Source organism: Suricata suricatta, chromosome 1, assembly GCF_006229205.1.
Source record: "Suricata suricatta isolate VVHF042 chromosome 1, meerkat_22Aug2017_6uvM2_HiC, whole genome shotgun sequence".
Lineage (NCBI taxonomy): Eukaryota > Metazoa > Chordata > Mammalia > Carnivora > Herpestidae > Suricata > Suricata suricatta.
The window spans coordinates 33896995-33922540 of record NC_043700.1 but is presented as its reverse complement, the minus strand read 5'-3'; the positions used below and the strand labels follow the sequence as shown (position 1 = coordinate 33922540).

At 35.2% G+C, this 25546-nt stretch overlaps 1 protein-coding gene across 1 annotated transcript in view; it reads right to left on the bottom strand.

Moving 5' to 3' along the window:
* The window catches only part of ADAM32 (ADAM metallopeptidase domain 32), a 157329-nt gene that overhangs the window by 117492 nt on the left and 14291 nt on the right, over window positions 1–25546 (bottom strand). Inside the window, exons 2-7 of the mRNA XM_029936316.1 lie at window positions 22845–22924; window positions 15034–15095; window positions 12588–12663; window positions 10065–10141; window positions 8643–8820; window positions 4714–4782 (exon numbers count right to left, since the gene is read on the bottom strand). Of these exons, the coding sequence (XP_029792176.1) occupies window positions 4714–4782; window positions 8643–8820; window positions 10065–10141; window positions 12588–12663; window positions 15034–15095; window positions 22845–22924 (542 nt within the window). The remainder of the gene's footprint in view (window positions 1–4713; window positions 4783–8642; window positions 8821–10064; window positions 10142–12587; window positions 12664–15033; window positions 15096–22844; window positions 22925–25546) is intronic.

Sequence of the window (25546 nt, the reverse complement as noted above, 5' to 3'; positions counted from 1 at the left end):
GCCTGACTTATTTCGCTTAGCATGACACCCTCAAGGTCCATCCACTTTGCTACAAATGGCCAGATTTCATTCTTTCTCATTGCCATGTAATACTCCATTGTTATATATACCATATCTTCTTGATCCACTCATCAGGTGATGGACATTTAGGCTCTTTCCATGTTTTGGCTATTGTTGACAGTGCCGCTATGAACATTGGGGTACACGTGCTCCTATGCATCAGCACTTCTGTATCCCTTGGGTAAATCCCTAGCAGTGCTATTGCTGGGTCATAAGGGAGTTCTATGGATAGTTTTCTGAGGAACTTCCACACTGTTTTCCAGAGCAGCTGCACCAGTTTACATTGCCACCAACAGTGTAGGAGGGTGCCCGTCTCTCCATACCCTCGCCAGCATCTATAGTCTCTTGATTTGTTCATTTTAGCCACTCTGACTGATGTGAGGTGGTATATCAGTGTAATTTTGATTTGTGTTTCCCTGGTGATGAGTGATGTTGAGCATTGTTTCATGTGCCTGTAGGCCATCTGGATGTCCTCTTTGGAGAAGTGTCTATGTCTTCTGCCCATTTCTTCACTGGGTTATTTGTTTTGTGGGTGTGAAGTTTGGTGAGTTCCTGGTAGATTTTAGATACTAGCCCTTTATCTGATATGTCATTTGCAACTATCTTTTCCCATTCTGTTGGTTGCCTATTGTCGTAACCCGGGGGCCAGGTCCCGCACGCTCGTCCCCGGCATTCGGTGGTACCTGTTTCGTCCGCCTCGACCGGCAGGGCGGAGAATCGTCGCGGGTTCTCTTCCTGAGGGAGGTAGAGAAAAAGGGGGGCAGGAGAGGGAGACGCAGAGAGTAAAGACAGCACTCACGGTTTCCGATCAGGCGAAAGAGAGAGAGAGCTTTATTCAGAAAACTATCTTTTATAAAGGTTTCAAGGCGGGAAAACAAAGCAGCTGACCAAGGTCAGTTACCAGGTAAACAGAGTCAAATGAATATAAAAAGAAACGCCCAGATTTGCCTCAGCAATGCGGGGAAGGGGGGAGTTAGCACTGAATAATCCAAAATACGGTTTTGATCTTTTGTGCACCTTGGCCACTCCAGTCTGGCCCAGCATGATAGACGCCAAAGTTATTTTGACCAGGAAATGGCAGTCTCCAGCCTCTAGATGCAAATCTTGTTTGCTGGTTCACTCTCCGGGAGAGTGATAATCCTTGCCTGAGGCAAACAGAAAACTTGGCGGCCCCAACAGCCTATTAGTTTTCTTGATTGTTTCCTTTGCAGTGCAGAAGCTTTTTATCTTGATGAGGTCCCAAGAGTTCAGTTTTGCTTTCATTTCCTTTGCCTTCGGGGATGGGTGGAGTAGGAAATTGCTGCGGCTGAGGTCTAGGAAGGAGGTTTTTTCCTACTTTCTCCTCAAATGTTTAATAAAGATGAGGGCAGGGAAAAAAGGGACCCACTTTAGACACCTTCCGAGTGAAAGTAGGGGGATGGAGTACCATCTATCATGGTAATAATCACCAAAAGAAAGCTGGAGTAGCCATACTTATATCAGACAGTCTAGATTTTAAAATAAAGACTGTAACATGAGATGAAGAAGGGCATTATATCATAATTAAGGGGTCTATCCACCAAGATCTAACAATTGTAAACATTTATGCCCCCAGCATGAAAGCACCCAAATATGTAAATCAATTAATCACAAACATAAAGAAACTCATTGATAATAATACCATAGTAGTAGGAGATTTCAACACCCCGTTTACAGCAATGGACACATCATCTAAACAGAAACCCAACAGGGAAACAATGGCTTTAAAATGACACACTGCACTGGATGGACTTAACAGATACATTCAGAACATTTCATCTTAAGTAGTGGAATACACATTCTTCTCGAGTGCACACGGAATATCCACTAGCATCATCCTCAATGGGAAAAAACTGAGAGCTTCCCCCTAAGATCAGGAAAAGGACAGGGATGTCCACTCTCAACACTGTTACTCAACATAGTGTTGGAAGTCCTAGCCTCAGCATTTAGACAACACTAAGGAAAAAAAGACATCCAAACTGGTAAGGAGGAAGTAAAACTTTTGCTCTTCTCAGACAACATGATACTCTATATGGAAAATCCCAAGTATTCCACCAAAAAACTGCTGCAACTGAACCATGAATTTAGCAAAGTCGCAGGATATATATATAAGCAATGCACAGAAATTAGTTGCAATGAAGCAACAGAAAGAGAAATCAAGGAATTGATCCCATTTACAATTGCACCAAAAACTATAAAATAACTAGGAATTAACTTAACCAAAGAGGTTAAAAATCTATTGTATAGAAAACTATAGAAATTATGAAAGAAATTGAAGAAGACACAAAAAATATGGAAAAATATCCCATGCTCCTGGATAGGAAGAACAAATATTGTTAAAATGTCAATACTACCCAAACCAACCTACATATTTAATGCAATCCTTATCAAAATAACTCCAGCATTCTTCACAGAGCTAGAAAAAACAATCCTAAAATTTGTATGAAACCAAAAAAGACCCCAAACAGCCAAAGCAATCTTGAAAAAGAAAACCAAAGCTGCGGGCATCACAATCCTGGACTTCAAGATGTATTACAAACCTGTAGTCATTAAGACAGTATAACTCTGACACAAAAACACTCAGATCAGTGGAACAGAATATAGAACTCAGAAACGGACCCACAAATGAGATCAATGGAACAGAATAGGGAACCTAGAAATTGACACACAAACATCTGGCCAACTAATTTTTGACAAAGCAGGAAAGAATATCCAATAGAATAAAGACAGTCTCTTTAGCAAATGGTTCTGGGAAACTGGACAGCAACATGCAGAAGAATGAACCTGGACCACTATCTTACATCATACACAAAATAAACTCAAAATGGATGAAAGACCTAAACATAAGACAGGAAGCCATCAAAATCCTTGAGGAGAAAGCAGGCAAAAACCTCTCCGACCTCGGCCGCAGCAACTTCTTACTCAACATGTCATCAGAGGCAAGGGAAACAAAACCAAAAATGAATTATTGGGACTCATCAAGATAAAAAGCTTCTGCACAATGAAAAAAACAGTCAACAAAACTAAAAGGCAACTGATGAAATGGGAGAAGATATTTGCAAATGACATATAGGTAAGGGTTAAGTATTCAAAATCTATAAAGAACTTATCAGTCTCTTTTTTAAAAAAAAGTTGTTAATGCTTATTTTTGAGAGAGAGAAAGAGACAGAACATGAGTGGGGTAGGGGCAGAGAGGGAGACACAGATTCTCACAGAATCCGAGACAGGGTCCAGGCTCTGTGCTGACAGCTTGAACCCACGAACCATCAGATCATGACCTAAGCCAAAGTCAGATGCTTAACAAACTGAGCCACCCAGGTGCCCCAAGAACTTATCAAACTCAACACCCAAAAAAACAAATAACCCAGTGAAGAAATGGGCAAAAAACATGAATAGACACTTTCCATTAGAAGACATTCAGATGGCTAGGGCACCTGGGTGGCTCAGTCAGTTAAGTGTCCGACTTCAGCTCAGGTCATGATCTCACAGTTTATGAGTTCAAGCTCCATGCCAGGCTTTGTGCTGACAGTAGCCTGCTTCAAATTCTGTCTTTCTCTCTTTCTGTCTCTCCCCTACTCACACTCTGTTTTCTTTCTCTCAAAAATAAATAAACATCAAGAAAAATTTTTAGAAAAGAAGACATTCAGATGGCTAACAGACACATGAAAAAATGCTCAACATCACTCATCATCAGAGAAATACAAATCAAAACCACAAATGAGATACCACCTCACACCTGTCAGAATGGCTAATATTAACAACTCAGGCAACAACAGATGTTGGAAAAGATGTGGAGCAAGAGGAACCTTTTTGGACTACTGGTGGGAATGCAAACTGGTGTAGCCACTCTGAAAAACAGTATGGAGATTCCTCAACAAATTAAAAATAGAACTACCCTATGACCCAGAATTGCACTACTAAGTATATATCCAAAGGACACAGGTGTGCTGTTTCAAAGGGACACATGCACCCCAATGTTTATTGCAGTTCTATAGACAAGAGTCAAAACATGGAAAGAGTCCAAATGTCTACTGACAGATGAATGGATATAGAAGAGTATGACTTGGCAATCAAAAAGAATGAAATCTTGCCTTTTGCAACAACATGGATGGATCTAGAGGGGATTATGCTAAGTGAAATCAGAGAAAGACAAATATCATATGACTTCACTCATATGTGAAATTTAAGATCCAAACCAGAAGAACATAGGGGAAGAGAAGCAAAAATAATATAAAAACAGGGAGAGGGAGGAAACATAAGGGACTCTTAAATATAAAGAACAAACTGAGGGTCCTAGAGGGATTGTGGGGGTGGGGGATGGCTAAATGGGCAAGGGGTATTGAGGAAGACACTTGTTGGGATGAGCACAGGGTGTTATACATAGGGGACGAATCACTGGACTTTACTCCTGAAATCTTTACTGCACTATATGTTAACTAACTTGGATGCAAATTAAAAAATAAAAATAGAAGAACTATGTAATTTTGAGTATTTGGCTTTATAGTTTGCAAGTTTTTACACTGTTCTCTCTATGACATGTGGTCAAAGAATTGGAATTTTTAAGTTCCTTTCTAGCTAGGGATAATCATGCATTCACACTAAATATTTAAAGCAAAGAAAAAGAAAAACACATACCAAAGCTTTATCCACCACAATATGCATTTCTAGATAAAGTGGAATTAAATCTGGAATAGTTGATTTTGACTAGAAAAAAGAAAAGGCATACTTAAAAGCATATAAAACTTTCATAAACTGTTTATCCTGAAATTTCAAAATCATTTTTCTACCTTACTGAGGAATAACTGACAAATAAAAATATAATACCAGATGTTCATATATACACATATAGTGAAATAATTGCTACAATCAAGCTAATTAACATATCTACCTTACATAGCTACCATTTTCTGTGTGTGTGTGGGTGTGTGTATAGTGTGTGTGATGAGAATATGTAGCTACCATTTTCTGTGTGTATGTGGGTGTGTGTATAGTGTGTGTGATGAGAATATGTAAGATCAACAGGAAAATTTCAAATTTGCAATATGCTATTTTTAAATATAGTCATATTACTATATATTAAATCCCCAGAACTTATGTATCTTGTATAATTGAAACTTAGTACCATTTGACCAACATTCCCCATTTCTCCCTATCCACAGGTCCTGCAACTACCATTTTATTCCTTGCCTCTGAGTTTGACTACTTTAGGTAGCACATATAAGTGAGATCATGTTTTATCTGTCTGTCTGTATATGGCTTACTTCACTTAGCAAACATCCTCCAGGTTCATCTATGTTGTCACAGATGGGAAGATTTCCTTCTTTTATAAGGCTGAATATTCCATTGCATAAATATATTGCAATTGCCAACAAATTGGGCAATCTGGAAGAAATGGACAAATTACTAGAAACATACAAACTACCAAAACTGAAACAGGAAGAAATAGAAAATTTGAACAAACCCATAACTAGCAAAGAAATTGAATCAGTAACCAAAAATCTCCCACAAAAAATTTCCAGGGCCAGATGGCTTCCAAAGGGAATTCTACAAGACATTTAAGAAGACTTAATACCTGTTCTTTTCAAACTGTTTCAAAAAATAGAAGTGGGAGGAAAACATCCAAACTCCTTCTACAAGGCTAGCATTGATTCCAAAGCCAGATAAATACCCCTCTAGAAAAGGAGAATTATAAGCCAATATCCCTGAGGAACATGGATGCAAAAATTCTCAATAAGATACTAGCAAAACAAAACAACAGTACATTAAGAGAATCATTCACCACGATCAAGGGGGATGCAACGGTGGTTCAATATTCACATATCAATCAACATGATACACCACATTAAGAAAAGATAAGAATCATATGATCCTCCCATAGATGCAGAGAAAGCATTTGACAAAATACAGCATACATTATCAATAAAAACCCTCAACAAAGTAGGGATACACCTTAACATCATGAAAGACCCATAGCTAATATCATCCTCTACTGGGAAAAACTAAGAGCTTTAACTAAATGATCAAGAACGAGTCAAGGATGTCCATTATCACATTACTATTTAACACAGTACTGGAAGTCTTAACCTCAGCAATCAGAAAACAAAAAGAAATGAAGGGCATCCAAACTGGCCAGGAAAAAGTCAACTTTCACTATGTGCATATGACATGATACTCTATGTAGAAAACCCAAAAAACCCTCACCAAAACATTATTAGAATTAATACATGAATTCAGTAAAGATGCAGGATAAAAAAAAATGAATGTACATTAATTGGTTACATTTCTAGATATCAATAATGATGCAGCAGAAAAAGAAATCAAGGAACTGATCCTATTTGCAATTGTGCCAAAAATAATTAGATACTTAAGAATAAACCTAACCAAGGAGGTAAAAGATCTATACTCTTACAACTACAAAATATTTATAAAAGAATTCAAAGAGGACACAAAGATATGGAAAGGATTCCATGTTCACGGATTACAAAAACAAACATTGTTAAAATGTCGATACTACCCGAACCATCTACACATTTATTGCAATCCCCATCAAAATAACACAAGCATTTTTCATAGAACTAGAACAAACAATCCTAAAATTTGTTTGGAACCACAAAAGAACCCAAAAGCCAAAGAAGAAAAACAAAACTGGAGGCATCATGATTTTGTATTTCATGCTATATTATAAAACTGTACTCATTAAGATAGTGTGGTACTGTTGTAAAAGCAGACACATAGATCAATGGAACAGAAGAGTAAACCCAGAAATGGACCCACCACTATACAGTCAACTAAGCTTCAACAAAGCAGGAAAGAATATGCATTGCAAAAAAGTCTCTTCAACAAATGGTGTTGAGAAAACTGGGCAGCAACATGCAGGAAAATAAAACTGACCACTTTCTTACACCATGTACGGAAATAAATTCTACATGGGTAGGGGTGGGGAAAATGAATGAAGGTCGTCAAAAGGTACAAACTTCCAGTTACAAGACAAATAAGTTCTGAGAATGTAATGTACAGAAGGTGACAGTTAATAATACTGTAATGTATATTTGAAAAGTGCTAAGAGAGTGAACTTAAAAGTTCTCACCACAAGAAAGAAAACTGTAACTGTGGTGATGGATGTTAACTAGGCTTATGGGTATTCATTTTGCAATATATGTAACTGTCAAAACACTGTTCCATATCTGAACTAATAAAATGTTATATGCCAATTACCTCTCAATAAAACTGGAAAAACATTTTAAGTATAAATAAAAATTTTAAAAGAGTCACAAATTCTGAATGTTAAAAGCAAAAACCACCTCCAAAGACAGGGAGTCCCACCATCTTGCCCTTTATGATGGATCTGGGCAGAACACCAACACTGTCCACCATACTGGTTCATCTAAGCCACTGTAAATTACCATTCGAAATTCTTAGGTGGAAAAAAAATCAGTATTTAGTTAACAAAATTTCATTTGAAATTTTATATATATTATATATATATTATATATATCACTAAATACTTTGGTGCTGTATGTACATTTCAAAATCCATTTGAACCCTGTATTATTTCGGATATAGGATTAGAATCTATAAGAGACACTAAAATAATAGTGGATTAAACAATGAAGTTTATTTCTCCCTTGCATAAAAGTCTGAAGAGGTATGGTGGTCTAGTCCTGTAAATTCTTCAGGAGTAAGCCTCACTCTACATTACTGTTCTGCCATGAATGGCATCATCATCATCCTAGTAGACTATGACGTATAAACATGTCCACATTGCATCCAGCAGGAAGCGAAAAGGAGAAAATCTCCCTTCCTTTAGAATTCAATCCAGACATGGCAGACATTATACCTGTTCATATGTCATTAGCTATAACTTCCTCAACAGGACCCTATCGAGATACAAGGGAAGTTTGAGAAATGTAGTCTTTTTTCACATGCCCAGCTAAATTATGAGCAGGTTGTTTACTTTTTTAAACTGAAAAGAAGATGGGAAAATATACACTGGGAACAACTAACACTGCCATATATGTCTTTTATTAACTGTGCATGTTTATGCCACTTATACTCAAAAAACTTTTTCTTTCACAATTACTTTCATGAAAATTAAAAGATGAAATTATACAAGGTGAACACTTGAACAATTTACATGGCCATACATGACAAAATTGCATTTGACATTTTAATTTTAATTATAGCTATAATTTAATGCTGACTCCTTATTTATGAATGCAACCTTTATAAATATTGTCCTTATTAAATAACTTCTAGGAATCAGAAACTGAACTAAATTAAATTTATATTGAATACACAGGAGGTAATTTTTAGAAAGTTATTAATATGTAATAAAATAAGAATTAAAATTAAATCGGTCATAAAAAAGTAAATGATCAGTTGATGCAAGGAGAAAAAGGCGATGTATGGCTCAACAGAAATTTTAACATGAAGAAAAGATGATGATGTTCTGAAGGAAAGAATATTTGCTACAGCTATACAATAGGTTAATACATTTCTATTATATATAAATTAAATAAAGCAGTAATTTCTCTGAAAGTAGTAAAAAAAATACACAAACTCACTTTTTCACTTATAAAAATGTTATTGTCCACTGGGTTTTGTTCTATGCTTCGGCCACCTTCAGTAAAATCTGAAAATTCACTGTTTCCATTCCTTAACTTATAAATAAGATGTTGGAATTCAACTGCAGATTCCAGAGGCTCAATTCCATAAGAAACATTTTCAAACTGCAGTATTCCTCTGTAAAATTAAGGATAAAAATGTTAAGTGCTTTCAATCAATTCTATATGATAAAATTCTGACAGAATCCAAAAGAAGGAGGAGGAGGATAAAGAATGTTTTTGAGCTCAGTATTTTGACCTATATTCTTTACATTTTGGAAATAACTCTGAAGAGACAAAAGATCTCCTGCAATTGACAAAACTAACTTTCCATTTCATTCTCTTTATAGTTATAAAGGCAGAAGAAATTATGTAATCAGTTGCTAGGTATATAAGTATATAGCATTACAGTGATCAAGAAATTCCCTGTCCTCCAAGTCAGTGACTTAAAGAAAGCAATAGTAATGGAAATTTTAATGAATTTCTCTCTGCTTTATGCTGCTTTTGAAAAATGATTACATCACTTATATAACAAAACTATATGTAATGAGTAATTTTATTTATAAAAATAAAAGCAGCAATTATGAAAAGACATTTATTTACTTTATGCACACAGTCTGTATAGGAAATTAAAACTTAAGAGTTTAAAGAGTAAACAACTTTTATAACTATTCTTCCCTGAAAACAGGTTACAGTTCAAGTAACTAAGTAGTGAGCTACTTCCCAAAAACTAAATTTCAGAGTTCTGTGTAACAAGCACTGAGGAACATTTATTTGTGAAAATAAGGAGTCTACACTACAAAATGAAGGTGAAGAATTTCTTGACAGAATGGAAAACTCTAGGCATTAAGGAGGAAACCCTACAATTGTTTAAGACAGTGAAATTATTTTTAAAATATGAGTACTACATCAATAACTACTTGTTGATATAGAATTTGCCTCCTCTCCCTAAAGGTGATTTCCCTGAAGAAAAAGTATGCCTGTTTATCTTTATTTATCTTTATATCTCCAAACGCTAAGCAAGTAGGTGATACATGATAGGTATCAAAAATATTATTTGCTGAAAAAATAAGCTATCCTAAACAGCTCCTCCAACTTGCTCTAGTCATATACATTCAGCTGTCATTTCTTTAGTTAAGTAACACTAAGATGTAGATCAAAGAAACTAGGAAATCTAAACCTTTATGGAAGTTAGAAATGTCTCTAGTCAGCAAGGAAAGTGAAGAGATAACAAAAGAAACATGTTCACTGAAGGATACCATTGCATCATCTCCACATGGGACTCCTCTTCCAGCTTCAAACTTAATATAAACATAACAAATTCACTGCAGCCAAAAATCATTAACTATAGTGTTCACATATCAATGATAGAAAATAAATAACCTCAATCCACTGCACGTGCTGAGTGTAACAACAGAATTGGGATATCCTTCAACATAACCCTGGTAGTAGCATCGAGACTATGAAAGAAAACAAGTAAAGTGGTTACTTAGGATTAACAAAACTTTCTAATGATTTATCTTTATACTTGCTGGAACTTTCTGAGTATTTTCACAGGCTACATGGTTTATATCAGTATGAATAAAATGACATTCAAAAAAAGTTTCCCTATTATTTGTCCTTTCACTATATGAACTACTCTTCTGGTTAATACTTGAGATTATCTTATACCCTGCTCCCAAAGCGTTACCCATATTTTATGTTAAATTACTTTCTAATATATAAATTTAGGTCATCAATCAAAAGAGAAAGATTATGAATCTGGATTTCTTTAAAAATCTAATATTCTGCTAAAAAGAAACATCTAAAATTTAAAGGCAGAGGAAGATTAAAAAACTCTAAAAGATATACCATATCAACACAAACCATAAGGATGATTCTGAACCTATACTAATACAGGAAATGTAGACTTTAAGGTAAGAAGCATTACTAGTGATAAAGAGGGACACTTCAAAATGAAAAGAATTTCAACTGGTCAAGAAGATATAAATATTCCAAATTTGTATTCACTTACTACATAGCTTCAAAACATATAAGCCCAAAACTGAAAGAATAATAAAAATAGAGAAATGTATAATCATACTAAAAGATAACATTTCTGTCAGTAACTGATAAATCAAGCATTCAGAATCTACAAAAGATTTAAACACCATGTAAGCAACCTAATGTAAGTAGAACAAAAACTGTAGAATACTTTCTTTTTAAAGAATATGAAATATTTACAAAAATGAAACCAATTTCTGGGCCATGAAGCAAGACAACAAATTTTAAAGAACGGAAGTCATACAAAATTTGGTCTCTGACCACAGTACAATTAAGCTAGAAATACAGCAAACATCAACCATCACAGGGAGGAAAAAAGGAAGATTATATAATTTCCAAGATACAGTAGATAAATTTTGGTGGAAATCAATATAAGATTTCTTTTCAAAACACTGCTTTATATTGGAACTAAGGGGAGGAAGAAGGAACAAGAAAAAGAAACTGATGGTCCTATCCAATAAAAGTGAAGCAACATGGTGTTGAAATTCAATCTCTCAACAAATTTTTGTTATGCGAACTATGTGCCAGGCATTTTTCTAGGTTCTGGGACTACATCAGTGAAAAAAACAACATGAAAATCCCTGCTCTCATGAAAATTATATGTACGGGGAAACAGAAAATGAAACAAATAGATAAAATATACAACACATCATATATTGATAATCACTATAAAGAAAAATAAAGCAAGAGAGTACTAAGGGTAAGAGTTTAATTTAAAATAGGGGTTAGTCAGGGACTAATAGAGTAATTTTAAACAAAGACCTTAAGGAAAGGGAATCTTGGGAATCTTGAGAAAGAGCAAGCATATGGATCAGAGAAAATATTAAGTGCAAGGATCTTGAAAGGAAAACATATCCGGTATGTTGAAGAACAATAAGGAGACCAATATAACTAGAACAGAGTGAACAAGGTAGACAGTAACAGGAGATGAAGTCAGACAGGCAAAGAGGACCAGATTGTATAAACGCTGTAGGATACTGAAATTACTTCAGTTTTCACTTTGTGAACAATAGGAAGTCATACCATGGAGGGTTCTGAGCACAAAAACAACATAATGTGTCTAGGCTGTAATACAATCTATCTGGTTGCCATGTTGAGAACTAACTGAAGGGCTGGGCAAGGTATAGAAACAAGGAGATTATTCAGGAAGTTATAGCAATAAGCCAAACACTTACTGGGAAAGAGTGGTATCAGTGGATGGAGACAGAGGAAGAGAGTAGATTCTGGCTATATAATTTAAAAGGTAGAGTCATTAGATTTATTGATGGATGGGATTAGGGTTTTAAAAAAGTTTTAAAATGTAGGATCTTGTGTCCAATGACATTTGTGTTTGCCTCCATTAGTCTTTAATTTATATTCATTTATTCAATAAAATATAAATAAATTAATTAACTAAATGGTGCCTATGTTCTAGATAGAGTAAAAGCCTCAATCCATCTAGTTTGTCTTTAATCTACCCAGACTTCAGGCAAATCTAATAGTGAGGGAAATGAGGCAATAAATGGAGCCTTAACTATATCACCTATGATTACAGTGTTCTGTATTAGGAAAACATACATTTAATGTAAAAAAGATTTCAGGGGCACCTGAGTGGCTCAGTCAGCTAAGGGTCTGACTCAATTTAGGTTCAGATCATGATCTCGATGTTTGTGAGTTTGAGCTCAGCATTAGGCTCTGTGCTAATGGCATGGAGCCTGCTTGGGGTTCTCTGTCTCCCTCTCTTTCTGCCCCTTCCCTGCTGGCACACACACACTCTCTCTAATATAAATAAATAAATAAATAAATAAATAAATAAATAAATAAATTTTAAAAAGCATTTAAAACGATTTTAAATATTTGTAAAATATAGAACTTAACTCTTACCTGAATATCTGAAGGATATGAACTTACAAATCCTTGATTATACACATATACCATAAAATTATGTGCTAAAAAAATCCTGAATTCAAAAAATGAGAGAATATTAAAAGTTATTCTTTCTGAAGCATATAAAGCAGTGCTCAGCAAAGTAAATACCCCCAGGCCAAATCTGATCTACTCTGTCTTTGTTAATTAAGTTTTTTAGGAACACAGACACACCCATTAATTTGTATATGGGAATGGCTGCTTTCAGGCTACAACAGCAGAGTTGATACATTTTAATAGAAGTAGTATCATCCTCAAAGCCTGATATATTTACAATCAGGGCCTTTATAGTAACTCTGCAAACCTGATAAAGGTAGTACTTTCTTTTGAGATGTACATAATTTACAATCAAGGCAATATGCACTCAAAATAATTTTTCTATTTTAATGAGCTCCTTAAAGAAAATAAGAAAGGACTACAAGATGAGAGAAAAGGCATTATAAAATTTACAAAGATATGAACTAGATAAAGGATTATGAGAATTTTCCATATTTTCGTTCTTTCTAAATTTTACTACCATGCATATATATTACCATGCATATAATGAAGTAGAAGAGTACACGTAAAAGTCATGTTAATCTTAACATAGATACTGAAACTATAAGTCAAACATTCTCTAGTATCATTGCCTATACGTATTATCCTATTTTAGGTATGCTTCCTCACCTCATGGTCACTCTTCAATTCAATGTAACATAAACAGACCACCCACACTAGCTAGGTGGGAATCCTCCACTAAAAGTGATCTCATATAGGTTATTAATGACCCTCTAGTTGTCAAATCCAAAAGGCAGTTTAAAGTCAAGTAAAAGTACTCTGATGTACACATACTGTTGACCACACTTCCCTTCTTTAAGCCATCTACTTTTTAACTTCAATCATATCATTTCCACCGGGCTTCCCAAATATCTTTCCCAAATATCTGGGTCCTTACTTCTTCCTTTAAGTGTTTCCATGGCATTCAATTCTAGGTTTTTTTCCCTTCTCACCTTTAGTATTCACCCCTATCTCAACATATTTATCTTGTTCATTTCTGGTGCTTCATTTATACCTACATAGATGGCTTTGAAATTCATACTCACATTCTGAACTAAATCTAACTGCCAAATGGATACTTCTGGAATATCCCACAAGCACTTCATATGTAACTTTTCTAAAACTGAGCCCTTAATGCCTGTGACTCAGATCTGTTCCGCTTCACCTTCACTGCCAAACCAAGTCTCTGCTACCACTATACCCCAATGTTAGCTAATATTTTTCCTACCACCTCAATATATCTCAAAAAAAAAAATCCCTACCTCTACAGACATAATTCTGCTTTTCATTATTTCTCATATATGTTATTTGCAATAACTTCCTAATTGTCATTACACTGTCATAATCATTATGCAAATAAATTCCCAAACAATACACACATGCTCTATCCATCTCCTAAACTCCAGTCCATATAGTGCTTACCACTGTTTATAGTCCTGAGAAGATGTTCAAATGCAATGTGAGTTCTCTCACTTTCCCTCTTATACACTTGAAAAGATCTTTGAGTTGTCATTTATCATATTCTTCTTCCCTTCTGTCTAAAGGAATAGATTAACTCTTCTTTGACTTAATGTTATCCCTGGGCATTTTATATAAGGAATCATTTGTTTATACATCTCTCTCTAAGAAATTTCCCTTCAGGCAAAAAACTCTGTTTCTTGTTTCTTAAAAACCATTCACCTGAATTTCTTTCTTCTTTTTCTGCCAAACATTTTTGAAAAAGTTATTTACACTTCCTACCATGCGTTTCTCACAATCCACTTCTCCCTCATATCATGTAGTTTAGTTTTATATCCAAAATTTAACTGAAACTATCCTGCTAAAAGTCACAAGTTAATTCTAAGCTGATTTTTCTCACCTTCATTTCCATGAAAGAATTAAATCCTACTGAAAGTTATTTCAATTATTTTCTCAACTCCCTGAAGGATTGCACACAGCTAGTACTATTTTCCTTGAACTCTGCATCAGCTCTCTCAAGTATACAATCTAAATCCCATATTAAATTCCTTATTCCATATCCCTATCGGTAGGCCTGCCTCCCTGATCAGACCCTCACTGATGCGATTCTTACTGCAACATCCTGTCCTGATTATATAGGTCCTTCTGGTTCTGCCAACAACATAAGATCAGATAGATTAATCTTCAGGAAATTAGTCCCTATTTTTTTCTGTTCCTACCCCCTCATTCACAAAAGACTATATGAAGTATTAGGAACAAAAATTTAATTAATTCACAGGAGAGCATCTATTCATCTCAGACAACTAAAATATTTAATAACAACTACATTAATTATTTTGACACTCTTTATTATAAATAAACAAATTCATATCAATAAAATGAAATATAAAACCAAAGAATAAAAAATTACCTTTGCTTAAGGTGTATAGTGTATAGCTTCTCCTCTATTGTAATAATATATGATATCCATTCCTACAGAACCCAGAACAACTAAGATGAAGATCAATGCAACAGAAGCAAACAATTTTACATCAATGCATTCCTCCAGACAATCCCCAAAATGTCCTGATTAAAATGTCTATCTATATAAGATAGATATTATTTAAAATCTGCAATAATATATCAAAAATTATAATGTATACTTATTATATAATCCATTCTTACTATTTCCACAAAATTAAGTCCAACCTAAGGATTTATATAGGATTAGAAATCTGTATTTAACTAAATTTTAAGGTCTTCCAAAATTAGAGACCATGTGCTAGCCTGTAATGTCTATTTTGTGGGCACGATTGGGATAATAAGGAATCCTGTAACAGCAAAGCTTATTCCATTAGGCACAGAAGACATTTAACTGTTTTCTTAAAATGTATTGTCTGTTTCCTATTTTTTTCAAACAAAAGATTCTTAAAATTTGGTATTGGTTTTGACTCTATCACTATTAGTCTCAAGTTAAAACAAGAATAATAGTAAGTTGTAATATCAGTAAGTTGCTGAGCCTGAGTAATGAGATTTAATCCAGCCAAAGAGAGTATGTAAAATGCAAGAGTTAGAGCATCATTAACAATAACAAAAAACAACAACAACTTTAGTTAAAGAAACCAAAAAAACAAAATATCAGAATATAGAAAAAGATAAGAGTCTATGACTGCCATCCCTGCCCACTCACAAAAAATTCACAAGGAGCAGCACAGAGAGAGCATGGTATTTTGGGATCACTGTAACCCCAAGAGATAGATTGGGGCAGTCAGACAGACACCTGATCTGACTACAGGTTCTGACTACCAATGAAAGCTTCTCAGGGGACAACACAGGGAGAGTGCTCTGCAGTAGATTAACTGCAGAGCAGTTGAATCTTGACTCAATTCAAGTCAAGGCAGTTCCAGACTGGTCCCTAAACAATACAGGGACCAAACACTGTACATAAAAGGCAAAGAGAGCCATTGCAGACAACTGTACTAAAGGCAAACACATCTGAACCACAACATTAGGGCACATGCAACACATATAGGCAACACTCCTGAAGCACCAGGATCTGGCAAACTGGGGACATTTTATTTCAGGGCACTACAGGATCTCTTCTTCATAAAGTCACTACTTTCAAGAGCAGGAGACATAGCTGACATTCCTAACACATAGAAACAGACACAGAGAGTTAGACAAAATAAGAAGATAGCAGACTGTGTCCCAAATGAAAACAAAACAGAACTAAACAAAACAAAGTCACAGCAAAAGAGCTAAATGGAATAGAGATAATCAGTATACTTGATGGAGAATTCAAAGTAATGGTCATAAAAATACTCACTGGATTTAAGTAGATCTGGAACAGAAAACATTAAAAGAACCAATCTGGGAAAAAGAACTTGATAACAGAAATTAAAATACACTAAAGGGAATAAATAGTAGAAGAAGGAGAAGAACAAACCAGTGAGCTGGAAGACAGAGTAAAGAAAAGCAACTAAGCTTAAGAGCAAAAAGTAAAAGAACAATAAAAATGAGAATAGGTTAAGAAATCTCAGCAATACCATCAAGTGTAATAACACGAGCATTATAAGAATCCAGAAGAAGAGAGAGAAAAGAAGAAAGAAAATTTATTTGAAGGAATAATAAATAAAAAATTCACTAATGTGGGGAAGGAAACAGAAATCCAGATCCAGGAGGCACGGAGCACCCCCAACAAAATCAACTGAAAGGGGTCCTTGCCAAAACACATAATAATTAAGACAGCACAAAGAAATAAAAGAGAATTTTAAAAGCAGTAAGAGAAAGGAAAACAGTTATATACAAAAGAAACCCCATAAGGCTACCAGCTGATTTATTTCCCAATAAAGGAATTCATCACCAGTAAAATGGCCTTAAAAGAAAAGTTAAAGGAGATACATTGACTTGAAAGGAAAGACCGTAAGTAAGACAAGGAAAAGAAAAACTTTCACAAGTACATATAAACATAATAAAAGTAGATCAATCACTTATAAAACCAATAGGTAGATGAAAGCACAAAAGCAGTAAGTCAGTCTAAAGATCCACAGAAACTTTGCAGGCTAGAATGGAGTGACATGATATATTCAATGTGGTGAATGGGAAAAATATGCAGCCAAGAATGCTTTATCCAGAAAGGCTGTCATTCAGAATAGAAAGAGAGATAGAGTTCCCAGAAAAACAAAAACTAAAAGAGTTCATGACCACTAAACTAGTCTTGAAAGAAATATTATAGGGGGCTCTTTGAGTGGGAAAGAAATCAAAAGCAACAAAGACTAGAAAGAAACAGAGAACATAAAAAAAAAAAACTGTTAAAAAAAACAACCACCGGTAACACAATGGCACTAAATTCATAGTTGTCAATAATCGCTCTGAATGTAAGTGGACTAAATGTCCAAATCAAAATACACAGGGTATCAGAATGGATTAAAAAAAAAGACCCATCTATATATGCTGTCTACAAGGGCATAAATCATTTTAAAATTGAAAACCTATCATTTTTTTCAAAAATTTTTAATGCTTATTTATGTTTTAGAGAGGGACAGAGACAGAGTGTGAACAAGGGAGGGGCAGAGAGAGAGAGGGAGACACAGAATTAGAAGTGGGCTCCAGGCTCTGTGCTGTCAGCACAGAGCCCAAAATGGGGCTCAAACTCACAAACCATGAGATCATGACCTGAGCCAAAGTCAAACGCTTAACCAACTGAGCAACCCAGGCGCCCAAGACCTATCATTTTAGACCTACAGAGAGTTTCAGATTGAAACTGACAGTATGGAGAATCATCTGTCCTGCTAATGGATGTCAAAAGAAAGCCTGAGTAGAAATACTTATATTAGACAAACTAGATTTTAAATCAGACTACAACAAGGGATGAAGAAGGATGCTATGTCATAATTAAGGGATCTATCCAACAAGAAGATGCAACAGTAAATATTTATGGCCCCAACTTGCATGCATGCAAATATAATAATTAATTAATAAGGAAACATAAGGATATTGACAATAATAGAGTAATAGTAGGGGACTTTAACACAGCAATAGATTATCTAAGCAAAATCTCAACAAAGAAACAATGGCTTTGAATGCCACACTGGACCAGATGGATTTAACAGATATTCAGAACATATCATTCTAGAGAAGCAGAATACACATTTTTCAAGTACACATCGACTATTCCCCAGAGTATATCACATATGAAGTCACAAATCAGGACTCAACAAATACATGAAGATTGAGATTATATGTATATTTTCAGACCCCAGCATTATGAGGTTACCCACAAGAAAAAATTTGGAAAAAGTACAAGTAAATGGAGGTTAAAGAACATTCTACTAAAGAATAAATGGTCTAACCATGAAATTAAAGAAGAAATTTAACAATATATGGAACTCAGTGAAAATAAAAACATGACAGACCAGAACCACTGGGATGCAGCAAAAGCAGTCCTATGAGGTAAGTATATTGCAATACAGGTGTACCTCAAGAAGTAAGAAATGTTTCAAATACCCAACCTAACATTACATCTAAAGCAGCTAAAAAAGGAACAGCAAATGAAGACAAAGCCAGTAGAAGATGGGAAATAATAAAGACTAGAGAAGAAATAAACACCATAGAAACAAACAAACAAAAAACCAATAGAACAGATGAACAAAACTAAGAACTGGTTCTTTGAAGAATTAATAAAGCTGATAAAACTTCTAGCCAGACTTATCTAAAAGAGAAAGGAAAGTAACCAAACATTTTTTTTAGTGTTTATTCAGTTTTGAAAGACAAAAAGTGTGAGTAGGGGAGGGGCAGAAAGAGAGGGGAGACCCAGAATCTGTAGCAGGCTCTGGGCTTTGAGCTGTCAGCACAGGGCCCCATGTAGGGCTTGAACTCATGAACCATGAGATCATGACCTGAGCTGAAGCCAGTCTCTTAACTGACTGAACCATCCAGGTACCCCAAAAGTACCCAAATAAATAATGAATAAAGGAGAAGAGATCACACCCAACACTACAGCTATATAAACAATAAAAGAGAATATTATGAAAAATTATATGCCAAAAACTGAACAATCTGAAGAAATGGACAAATTCCTAGAAACATACATACTACCAAAACTGAAACACAAAGAAAGATAATATTTAAATGAACCCATAACCAGCAAAAAAAATGAACTAGAAATAAAAAATTTATAAACAAAGTCCAGAGCCAGATGGCTGCCCAGAAGAATCCTACCAGACATTTAAAGAAGAGTTAGTACCCATTCTTCTCAAACTGCTTCAAAAATACAAATGGGAGAAAATCTTCCAAACTCATTCTAAGAGGGCAGCATTACCTTGATTCCAAAACCAGACAAATAACACACTAAAAATAAGAGTATCAGTCCAAAATCCCTGATGAACATGGATGTAAAAATTCTCACCAAGATACTAGCAAATCAAATTCAACAGTACATTAAAAGAATTATTCACCATGATGTGGTGGGATTTATTCCTGGGCTGCATGAGTGATTCAATATTTGCAAACAATCAATATACACACTAACAAAAGAAAAGATAAAACCATATGGTCCTCTCAATAGACATAGAAAAAGAATTTGACAAAACACAGCATCCTTTCTTGAGTTTAAAAAAAGACGGTCAACAAAGTAGGGATACACAGAACACATCTCAACATCATGAAGGCCATATATGAAAGACCCACAGCTAATATCATCCTCAATGGGGAAAAACAGAGCTTTAACTAAATGGTCAGGAATGAGACAATGATGTCCATTCTCACCATTACTATTTAATATAGTACTGGAAGTTTTAGTCTCAGCAATCAGACAACAAAAAGAAATAAAAAGCATCCAACTTAGCAAGGAAAAAGGGCAAACTTTCACTATTTGCAGAGAATGTGATACTGTATGTAGGAAGTCCAAAAAAAAAAAAACAACCCAATCCCACCAAAAAAAAAAAAAAAATGCTAGAACTGATACATAAATTCAGCAAAGCTGCAGGATATAAAATCAATGTACAGAAATTTGTTGAATTTCTAAACACCAATAGTGAAGCGGCAGAAAAAGAAATCAAGGAATCACTACCATTTACGACTGCACCAAAAACAATTAGGTACCTAGGAATAAATCTAACCAAAAATGCGAAAGATATGTACTTCGAAAACTATAAAACACTTAGGAAGGACACTGAAGAAGACACAATAAAATGGAAAAACATTGCATGCTCATGGATTGGAAGAGAAAATAATGTTAAAATGTCTACACTACCCAATGCATTCTACACTCTTAATGTAACCCCTATCAAAATACAACCAGCATCTTTCACACATCTAGAACAAAGAATCCTAACATTTATATGCAACTACAAAAGACCCTGAATAGCCAAATGAATCCTGAAAAAATCAAAGCAAAGCTGGAGTCATCACAATTCTGGATTTCAAGATATATTACAAAATGTAGTCATCAAGACAGTATGATACTGGCACAAAAACAAACACATAGATAAATGGAACAGAATAGAAAACCCAGAAATTGACACAAAACTATATGGTCAACTAGTCTTCAACAAAGCAGAAAAGCATATGCAATCCAAAAAGACAGCTGTTGTGAAAACTGGACAGTTATATGCGAAAGAATGGGATTGGACCATTGTCTTGCACTAGACACAAAAATAAACTCAAAATGGATTAAAGACCTAAATGAGACATAAAACCATAAAACTTATGAAAGAAAATATAGGCACTAATCTCTCTGAAATCAGCTGTAGAAACATTTTTTTAGATATGTCTCCTCTGGCAAGGGAAGCAAAAGCAAAATTAAACTATGGAGACTATAACAAAATAAAAACAACAAAACAAAAAGACAACTCACCAAATGGGAGAAGATCTTTGCAATGGTATATGTGATAAGAGGTTAATATCCAAAATTTATAAGGAATTTACACAACTCAACACCAAAAACCCCCAAATAATCCAAGTAAAAAATGGGCAGTAAACACGAACAGACATTTCTCCAAAGAAGACATGCAGATGAATAACAGTCACATGAAAAGATGTTCAACATCACTCATCATCAGGAAAGTGCAAATCAAAGCCACAATGAGATATAACCTCACATCAGTCAGAATGGCTAAAATAAAAAACACAAGAAACAACAAGTGTTGGCAAGAAGGTAGGAAAAAGGAACCTTGTGCACTGCTAGTGGGAATACAAACTTGTACAGCCACTATGGAAAATAGTTTAGAGGTTCTTACAAAAACTTAAGACTGAAATGACCAGGGGTGCCTAGGTCGTTCAGTCAGTTACAAATCCAACTTCAGCTCAGGTCATGATCTCATGGTTTGTGGGTTCAAGCCCTGTGTGAGACTCTGTTGACACCCCACAGCCTGAAGCCTGCTTCAGATTCTGTGTCTCCCTCTCTCTGCCCCTCCCACTCATGCTCTCTCTCCTTCTGTCTCTCAAAAATAAATAAATATTCTTAAAAACCTGACATCAAAACACATCTTAAATTTTTATTTAAAAAGGCTAGAACAAAACATATTAAACAGTAATTCCACTACTGAATAATTACCAAAAGACTACAAAAACACAAATTGACAAGATATATGTACTCCTTTGCATATTATTATTATTATTATTATTATTATTATAGCATTACTTATAAAAGCCAAAATATGGAATGAACCCAAGTACCCATCAATAGATGAATGGATAAAGAAATTGTGGTATGTATACACAAAAGAACATTCCTCAGCTATAAACAAGGAACAAAATCTTGCCATTTGCAACAACATGAATAGATCTAGAAGGTATAACGCTAAGTGAAATAAGTCAATTAGAGAAAGTCAAAGAATAGAATAGAAGACCGTGAATTCAAAAAGATGTATGTACCCTATGTTTACTGTGGCACAACATCCAAGATATGGAAGCAATCTAAGTGTCCATTGATAAATGAATAGGTAAAGAAAATGTGGTATACAGACCCACACACGATGGAATGTTACATAATAATAAATAAGGATGAAATCTTCCTTTTTTGTAAAAAATATGATCTTGAGGGCATTATGCTAAGTGAAATAAATCAGACTAGAAAGACAAAGACCATATGATTTCACTCATATGAGGGATCTAAAAAACAAAACAAATGAATAAATAAACAAAAAGGAGGATCAGACCTATAAAAACAAAGGACAACCTCTGATAGTCGCCAGAGGGAAGAGGGTTGAAGGGATGGACAAAATGCCTGAAGGGGAGTGAAAGATACTGGCTTTCATTCATGAAAATAAAAGGTACAGCAGAGGGAATACAGTCAATGACATTATAATAGTATTGCATGGTGAAAGATGGTAGTTATACTTGTGATCACAGCATAATGTACAGAGATGTTGAATAACTATGTTGTATACCTGAAACTAATGTAACATTGTGTCAACTATACTTAAACATTTTTAAGAAGAAATTCTCCTTAACCATTTTTGTGAAAATTCTTCTCTTCATCTGAATCGTCTAAATATTACTCAGATAAGATCCTAATTCTTCTACATTATTTTCTTTATTTGAACTTTACCATAAGGAAATGACAAATGTTAGACAAAGCAGAACATTCCAATCTATATAACTGCTTTTTCACTATCAAAACTTAAAATTCCATATAAGTAGTAATGTTGTATACTTATATTAATTCCATAATGGGGTTGATACATTTAATTTCTATAAATAAAAATAAATTTATATAATATTGTGAAAAATATCTCTTACAGTTTCTGGTTCCGAATTATCACTTGGATTTTCTTGGATTTTTTCTGGAACTATAATTTGTAAAAACGAATTTTGAGAACCTGAAGAAAGAAAAAAGAGTTAATAATTGTATCTTATACCTGACTCTTTATTCAGGTTCTTTTGTAGAATTCACTAATGCACATATGTGTCATCCTTATGTATTCCTATAAAAATCTTGCAAATGCTTAATTTAAAAACAGAGTAGTTATAAAAGATCCTAAAAGAGGACTGGGGGTAGGGACAGGGCATAGTTAAACTTTTTTACCATTTTTTATTTATTTTTGAGAGACAGACAGAGGATGAATGGGAGAAGGGCAGAGAGAGAGAGAGAGAGACAATCCGAAGCAGGCTCCAGGCTCTGAGCTGTCAGCACAGAGCCCGATGCAGGACTCGAACTCATGAATCGTGACATCATGACCTGAGCTGAAGTCGGAGGCTTAACCGACTGAGACACTCAGGTGCCCCCCACCTTTTTTTTCTTTACACTTTTTATTTATTTTTGAGAGAGAGAGAGCATTACTGGGGAAGGGGCAGAGAGAGAGGGAGAGGGCATAGTTTAACTTAGACAAAATTTGCTGTTACTGAGAACAATAGAACAACAGACCAAAAAATGATCAAAGATATACTTCAAGCAAACTTTCCTGAAATAAAACATTTGAAACAATAGACTGAAAAATACACTGAATTAAGGAATAATCGATAATAATTAAAACAGAAATATTCTACTAAAATTATTGGGTGTCTAAGATAAAGAAAGAATCCTATGGGCCTGTGAGAGAGAGAGAGAGAGAGAGAGAGAGAGAGAGAGAGAGAGAGAGAAAGGAAGGAAGGAAGGAAGGAAGGAAGGAAGGAAGGAAGGAAGGAAGGAAGGAGAAAGAAGGGGAGGGAGAGGGAGGGAAAGCGAGGGAGGAAGTAAAAGAAAATCATATTGTGCATAAGTGGGGGAAAGCAGGCTGGGTTGAGAATTTTTACAACAGTATTCAAAATTTAGAAACTGAAGAACAAGTCTTTTTTAAAAGTTTTTATTTAAATTCCAGTTAGTTATCACACACGGTAATATTAGTTTCGGGTATACACTTCCATACAACACCCCGTGGTTATCACAAGTGCACACCATGATCCTTATTACTTATTTAACCATGCCCTCACCCACCTCCCCTCCGGGAGCCATTGGCTTGTTCTCTATGGTTAACAGTCCGTTTCTTGGTTTGCCTCTCTCTTTTTCCTTTTGCTCATTTGTTTTGTTTCTGAAATTCCACATATGAGTGAAATCACATGGTATTCATTTTTCTCTGACTAATTTCAGTTAACATATTACATTCTAACTCCATCCACGTCATTGTTAACAGCAAGATTTCATACTTTTTAGTGCCTGAGTAATATTCCATTCTGTATATACATACATCATTAGGGGTCAGGGATTAAAGTTGGAGTTAGGGGTTAGGATTAGGGGGTGAGGAGACTAGCGGGTTATATTAACTAGAGAGGATGTTACCTGAATTGATGGTTTATACACAGTGTGGTTTCAGTAAGATATACACAGGCTCTTCCCATATGCTTCTAACATATGTTTATAAACACTTACATCTTAATGAGGAAAGGTGTCACTAGAAACATGCCTTATACTCCATGTAGTTTCATTCAGGTAAAAATAGGTCTGTTTCTACATGCTTTTACATATGCATTTACATATACATATACATCAATGAAAAAGATGTTACTTGAACAATGATTTATATACAGTGCAGTTTCAATGAGTTAAGCATATGACTATCCCCATATGCTTCTATTCACATGTGTAGAAACTTTAATGAAATATGATGATACTTGAAAAGCTGATTATACACAGTGTGGTTTCACAGTGTTAAGCATATGGCTATTCCCATATGCTTCTAGACATACGAAGAACAATGTCTTTAGAAAATCTTCAAGAAAAAAGTGTAGACCCTGGTATTTTATCTCCAACAAAACTGTCATTCAAATATAGGAGCAAAAGACAGGTATTTATAACAACAACAACAAAAAAACCTCTGTCCCGCCCAACCCGCTCGCTCGCTGTTCGGTCGATGCAGGTTCCTGAGGGAGGGAGTAAGAATAGGGTAGGGCAAGGAGCACAGAGAATTAAGGCAAGACAAAATCTCTGATCAAACCTTCCTTTATTAAGAAAATACCCACACCTATATAGGGTTCAAGGCGGGGAGCAAGGCAGCTGACCTAGGTCAGTTGCTAGGAAACAGGGTCAAGTGATTAAGGAGAGACTGAAACTGAAACCAAAACTGCAAATTCAACATAGCGCCTAAGGGATCGGTACGAAAGCTCAGACTGGCAGACTGCAACGCCGGGCCAGGGCGCGATTAACACCACTTCTGCCTAAATGCGGCTGATCTTTGTTCTGCTGGCTCTCCAGTCTGGCTGTCTCCAGTCCCTGAATCAGGAATAGCACTTCCCTGGCCCGCAGGCGGTTAATCTTGTTTTTCTGGCAGCTCCCCACAGGGAGTGACACTTCCTTGCCTGAGGCGGCGGAACTTGGCAGCTCCCTACAAACCTCAAGGAAAATAGCTCACATGCACCTGTTACTAAACGCAGAGAAACTTCTTCCAACAGAGGTACCAATAGAGTTAAAGGTTAGTAGTGGATATTAAATAAACATAAATATAGAATAAGGCTAATACAACTGTAGG